Consider the following 6,651-nt stretch of genomic DNA (forward strand, 5'->3'; position numbering starts at 1 on the left):
AGAACTAAAAAGGGGGAAATTTGTGATACAGCTTTTGTGTAATTCTATCTGTGTACCCAGAGTTTACTTTTTATTTAATCTTATTAAATCAATTTATGTATCTTTAAAGAACATCAATATGTTTTCTACCTGCTTTCAGTTCTCTTTTTCTTAAAAAGAAGCTAACTCCTCCAGAAGCTCTCAACAATTAGTTGATACAAATACTTTCAAATGGTTTCTGTAATTTTTATTTTAGTAAAGTCCTATAAAGTGGATGAAGTTCTCTTTTTCTTATAGTTATGAAAATTATAGCTCAGTAAATTTGCCAAAGGTCATGTAAATAAAATCAATGTTAAAGTATAGCTTTTAACATAGATATAACTATTTTTACTTTATTGTTTATTCAAAATATAAAACTGGTTAGTCTCTTTTTAACATTTTCTTTTTTCTTGCTATTGCTGAGAAGATACACAGCAAAACATGTACTAACACAAAAGTTTCTATATGTACTTAAAATTGATTGTATTCTTCAAATTCTGCAACTATTCTCACTCTTTTATGAATTGTTTCTAATTTTTAGTGATGTCGTCAGTCTGATTTCATATACATTGTAGACAGGTTTTATTTCTTATACTAAACTATTATCTGCTTTTTAAGAAAAAAATCAAGAAATGATTTTTGGTTTCAGGTTTACAGATTATCAGAGCAAGAGTTTCAAAGTACCAGGTAGCCTCTGTGCCTTCAGAGAGTCTGAAGTCCTTGTAAATGTTTTCTTTTTTTTTTTTAATCTTGTTCTTTAAATTTATTTTAATGAACATTTACAAAGATTTTGAATTTCCATTCATTCATTATTGCACTTTTCTCCCTGCCCACCCTTCCCCCACCCCCAAGTTCACTCTTCTCTTTGAAAAGTAGAAGAAAAATTCTTTCATTGGTACACAATCCCCCTTCCCCGCCCACCTCGCCTCCAGTACACTCCACTAGGCAACCTTCTTTCCGGACTCTTGTGATAAGCGTAATACCCTATCATATATATCACTTTTAACCTTTTCTCTCCCTCATCTGTTTCAATGCAGTATACATAATTTATCCAGTTTTTCTCAGTCTTGTGTTTTCTTTTTAATGAATACTTTATGCATAGAAAGTGATTATGGTTCAAAGGAAATTACTTCAGCCTATTGGTGCATGTTTCCCACTTGCTCTTAGTTTATGCTGTTACTACCTTAGATACAACTGCTTTTTTGGTCAAAGAATGTCCTTCAATCATCCCTTAGGCCTAAACACTAGGTAAAAGTGTATACTGACCTGTCCTCCTTGACTGAAGACACCTACAAAGAGGGAGAAAAAGCACAAAATTAAACAAAATGTTCATATACGTGTACAGAAGTGAAATTTTAAAAAGTAAAGAACTCCTAAGTTTGCGAAGGGATTGAGTCTGTCAGAAATAATGAGGACGGTGTAGGAAAGGACAGGGTTCAGATACGTTGTTCAGAAGGTTGTGGTGAGTCATACTCTGTGGTACCAACACCTCTCAAAAGCTTGGAGTGTTTTTATTAAAGACTCTTAGCTAACTCAGAAACCAAGCATGCTTACTTGATGTTTTTATCTGTCCATTCAGTGAAGCCTAGAAGCTTTGAACATGATGTGATAGCATGGGAAAGAAAAGGGAACTAAGCAAGGGAATTAAGGGGTGGGTTGGGGTGGGGGAAACCAGATTAAACATCCAAAGACTCGTGTTAATGTCCTGGCCCTGCTACTACTTCACTGTGAGAATGGCTTGATCATCTCTGATGCCGTTTTGGAGATGTTATGTTGGAAAGGCACCTTTAACTTTGACCTTCTAAGATACTGTCCATTCATTCCGTTTCATCCAAATATCTAGCTTGTTACAGGTGTTTGGAGAAGATATTAGCTTTAGTGTTTATTATTTGAACCATCGATTACTTTTTTACCTTCTCTACTAAGCTTTAAAGTCCTTTCTAGTCCTAATATAGAGTAACATGAATTAATGTGTATTCCTTCCTATAATTAATTTCTTGTGATGTATCTCTGAATAGGTGGAAGAAAAGAATCTATTCTATCTTCCTTCTCTCTCTCTTTCCCCACCTCTTTAAGTTTGATGTGTGGTGCTATGCTGTGGTTAATTAGCTTATGTTTAAAATATTGAAATAATATAAGTCCTAAATTTAATCTTAATATGGATGCTGAGTGTTTGTGTCTGTATCCTTGTTCATGCAACACCTCTCACGTGCTAATGCAAGAACATCTCAACGAGTCAAAGAGTCTAGGTGAGTAAAATCCTTCTCCAGTGCCCTTCTCAAGTGGAAAGACAGATTGAAATACCTCATAGCATATTCTTTATTAAAGAGAAGAATGAGATTTTTTTATATGAATGAAAAACAATGTATTAATTAGACATTGAATATATAATGAATGTGAAAGACATTGAAAATAGTCAAAGCATAAGTGATAATGAAGCCAGATACTATGGCAACTATACCTATAAAATAGAAAATACATACATTTTGATTGCATGTTTGATTATTTCATATGGCAAAATTTCCATTATATTTGGTTTTAGTAGTCAATAAGTATATTTTAGTATAATTGCATTAATAGATATTCCTTGTATAGATATGGATGTTGTTGTTGTTGCTGTTATGTGCCATCGAGTTGCTTGCAACTCATAGCGACCCTATGTACAACAGCCCTAAACCTTGCTCTGTCCTGTGCCAATCTCACTGTCTCTGACACACCTACCCTAATTACCCCAATCACTGAATTAATCCACCTCATAGAGGGTCTTCCCCTTCACCCTCCCAAGGATGAATTCCCTATCCAAGGATCGGTCCCTCATTGCAACATGTCCAAACTATGTCAAATGAAAACTCAGAATCCTTGCTTCCAAGGAGCAGCCCAGTTTAACCCTCTCTAGGATGAACCTGTTTGTTTCATTAGCAGTCCATGGTACATTCAATACTCTTCTCCAGCACCACAGCTCAATGGCATCAATTCTCCTTCTATCCTTCCTAGTCATTGTTCAACTCCCTGATGTCTAACAAGTGATTGCCAAGACCATGGCCTATATCAGATGCACCTTAGTCTCCAGAGTGAGACCATTGCTCTTCAGTACTTTGGAGAGGTCCCTAACAGCAGACTTTCCCATCACAATATGTCTTTTAATTAGTATTCTAATATTCATAGCATTACACATGAGAAGAGATTTTTAACTGATCTTTTGGTGATGAATTGAACGTCATCCTTGTTCAAGTTGTCATTATTGACATAAGAATAAGGCTTTTAATTTGCAACTGAGGTCACAATTCTTCTATTGTAATAATGTCTGACCTTGTTGATACATAAGTAGCAGTGTGGGTTCTTGTTTGAAAATATTTCCTATTAGGCCTATTTATTTTAAAAGGTCTCATTTATTTTTTTTATACTTCCAACTATGCGTTTATTGAAATTATAAATAAGGTATAGCTAACAATGAGTTCCTTATCTGTTCACTCTTGCTAAAAAAATTTTGTGTTTAGCTATTTAAATTCTCTAACAATTATTTAAATTCAACTGCTATTGTGAAAGAAATGTACATATAAATTATTCTGTTTTAGACTCATTCTACAAATTGCAATATATAGCAGAAAGTTCATTATTTATCCATTCTTTTAAATCTTCTGATAATGATCATAGTTTGGCATAGTGGAGGCATGTTTGAAAGTTAAGTATTAAAAGTTTAAGTAGTAAATACTCTTTGATCATAAAAATAACTTTGAACAGTGACAAAAATTGTAAACTCCCATGCCTTCTCAGGCTCAATCTGATTTCATATTATGAAACCTTTTAAAAAAGATTGACCTAGTAGTATATTTTCAAACAACAACCCACACTGCTACTTATGTATCAACAAGGTCAGACATTATATTAAATAAATAAGGAGGAAAAATGTCTAAAAGAAATATATGATCATGCATTATACGTATGAGAACAATCTGGAACAAGGGGTGTTTTGGGGGTGGGTTGGGGAGGTGGAGAGGATGTTGTTGTTGGGTTGGGGAGGTGGAGAGGATAGACAGGGGGAAAAATGTGCATCAGTGAGTGAATAAAAACCAAAAGATATATTCAAGATCTTTTGTGTTATGAATGGCAAACTTACTGGTCTCAAATCTAGAAGATCTGAATTCAGTACAGTACCCTTTAAACTAAACTTTAACAAAATAATGGCTATAATGTTATTAATAGATGAACATTTAGTATGACTCAGTCAGTATGCTAACAGTTTACATCCATTCTCTTCTTATTCTCTGAAAAGAGATAGCAGCTTTATAGCTCATTTGAGTGATGAAGAAAATTACAAGCAAAAAGGTCATACAGTTATCTATTGAAATACTAGTATTTTATTAATATTTTTTAATATTAAGCTTCTTATAGACTATGCCTTCTTAGTCATCTGTAAATTCTTAGGATCTCATGTTTTGGTAAATTAAGTGTATTTATCAATCAGATACAATTAAAAGAGAGGTTTATCCTTGTAAATTGAAGCAATAGGAAAGTAGTAATTACCTTTTGAAGATATATCTATGAGTTAATTTTAATATGTTGACTTTAACGTTTTTCTGCAATCTCATCAATAGACTGAACCATTTATTCCATTTATTTTTTAAAAATAATTAAGCATTCTCTATAACATCATAAGAATCCTCATTCATATTTTTATACTTCCAACTATACCTTTATTGAAATATAAATAAGTTCTAGCTAACAATGGCTTCTTATCTGTTTACTCTTGCTAAAAAAATTTGTATTTAGTAATTTAAATTCTATTGACAATTATTCAAATTCACCTGCTATTGTGAAAGAAATGAGCCTATAAAATAAAATATCCAGCTTTAGGCTCATTCTACAAACTTCAATATGTTGCAGAAAGTTATTTCTCCAAAAGTATGCACAGGCCGTTTGAGGAAGAGGAAAGACTAGGTTTTAGGTCACATTTTCAACTACCTAAAAGATAAAGAAAAGAAATAGATATTGTGACCCTACTCACTTAAACAGTTCTATGCTATCAGATAATAGAATCAGAGTACAGTGTGATTGCCTTATGGACATTTAATTTAGAGACTATATGATAATTTTTCATGGAAGTATACAAATATATTTTCGCTTGGAAATTTGTTTAATCAACTTGAATAATTCATTAGCATAACATATGTGTCTACATTCTAAGGTTCATTAATTTCTTCTAAAGGACTCTCTACCTGAGATGATAATTTTTGTTTTCATTCTTGATTAATTAGCTTTCAGTGATTTGACTTGGTATGTATAGCTGAAGACAGAAAACTTCTCTTTGTCCTGGACACCAAATCAATATTTAAATATTCTCCATATTTGAATAAATATATATTCCTTCTATGAAACAAACATCTATTTTAATGCCAGGAAAACCTATATCCAATTTATAAATTCTCTACTTCTAGCTGTAAATCTTTAGTAACTACGTTAACATCTCTGTGTTAGCTTTATTGCATGCGAAATGTGGATATAGATAACTTATTGTGTGTATTTGAAGCAATGCAGAAAAACCATTAGTACATTGCCTAGAATATAGCATATCTCAGTAAATTAACAGCCACTTTTGTGATAAATATCATCATTTTCATCATCACAATTTTTATGACAATGTTTTAGAATAAAATCTTTATATAAATATTTTATTTTAAATATGTTAGCTAGAAACATTTATCACTTCATTGATCTAAATAATGGATAGTTCTTTTAAAGGAAAAACTCACCTAAGAAGAAGCAGAGAAGAGCCAGAGAAAGGAGGAGAAAGACTCCTGATATTTTCATGGTGCCAATTAGCTCACTCAAATTCCCTGTCAAGAGATTTTTCTGAAGCACTAAAATACATATAGGCACACATATATAAATAAGGCGGAGAGAGTTGGGATCTCCACCTTCCTTATAAAATCACCTTCTAAACTCATCTGTAGTTCTATCCACTTTAGACATTTATTGGGACCTGTCACCAACTTAAAGAACTGTTTTATGTTCCACATCAATCTAAGAAATTAGGACAATTACATGAGTCACGCTTCAGACCTTATTAAGAGAGGATGTCATATTGTACCAGGAGTCTACATTTTCCTAACAACTAGGGCTTCCTCCCTGTTCTTTTCTCTATGTTTTCATGACATTAAAGGGATGATTCACTAATGAAGAGCCAGTTGATCCACGCGTCTCTCTCAGACAGGTCCTACGTGTCTGCGGTCCAGATGAGTAACCACCGCGGAATGTAGTCTTGAGCGTCATTCATATTCAGAGTCCAAATCAGTCAAGGTGTGCCTAGAGGAAGCACATAAGCCACACTGTTGCTGGATCTGTTTTAGAACAAGCATTTTTCTGGGAATGAACTACTTTCCTTTTTCAAAAAAAATCTTGACATCCATAAAATGTCAGTAGCTTCTGATTTTTTGATCCGAATGACCTTTATGATTTTAAATTTTAATTTGTGCTAATAGACTCCACTCAGCCAGTTTGCCATATTTGGGTAGTTTGCATGTTACTGTGATAAAAGGAGCTACATGGCAGCCAGGGACCTCTCCAGAGTACTGAAGAGCAATGACGTCAGTCTGGATACTAAGGTGCGCCTGATCCCGACCATAGTCTTCACAA

General features: G+C 33.4%; 1 protein-coding gene across 1 annotated transcript in view; it reads right to left on the reverse strand.

Moving 5' to 3' along the window:
- SPINK6 (serine peptidase inhibitor, Kazal type 6) overlaps positions 1–6,288 on the reverse strand; it is a 21,973-nt gene extending 15,685 nt beyond the window's left edge. Inside the window, exons 1-2 of the mRNA XM_006893754.1 lie at positions 6,237–6,288; positions 1,285–1,307 (exon numbers count right to left, since the gene is read on the reverse strand). Of these exons, the coding sequence (XP_006893816.1) occupies positions 1,285–1,307; positions 6,237–6,288 (75 nt within the window). The remainder of the gene's footprint in view (positions 1–1,284; positions 1,308–6,236) is intronic.
- Between the last annotated feature and the right edge of the window lie 363 nt (positions 6,289–6,651).

The sequence above is a fragment of the Elephantulus edwardii genome, unplaced genomic scaffold (genome assembly GCF_000299155.1).
Source record: "Elephantulus edwardii isolate Elephantulus edwardi_28Jun2011 unplaced genomic scaffold, EleEdw1.0 scaffold00130, whole genome shotgun sequence".
In the NCBI taxonomy this organism is placed as follows: Eukaryota; Metazoa; Chordata; class Mammalia; order Macroscelidea; family Macroscelididae; genus Elephantulus; species Elephantulus edwardii.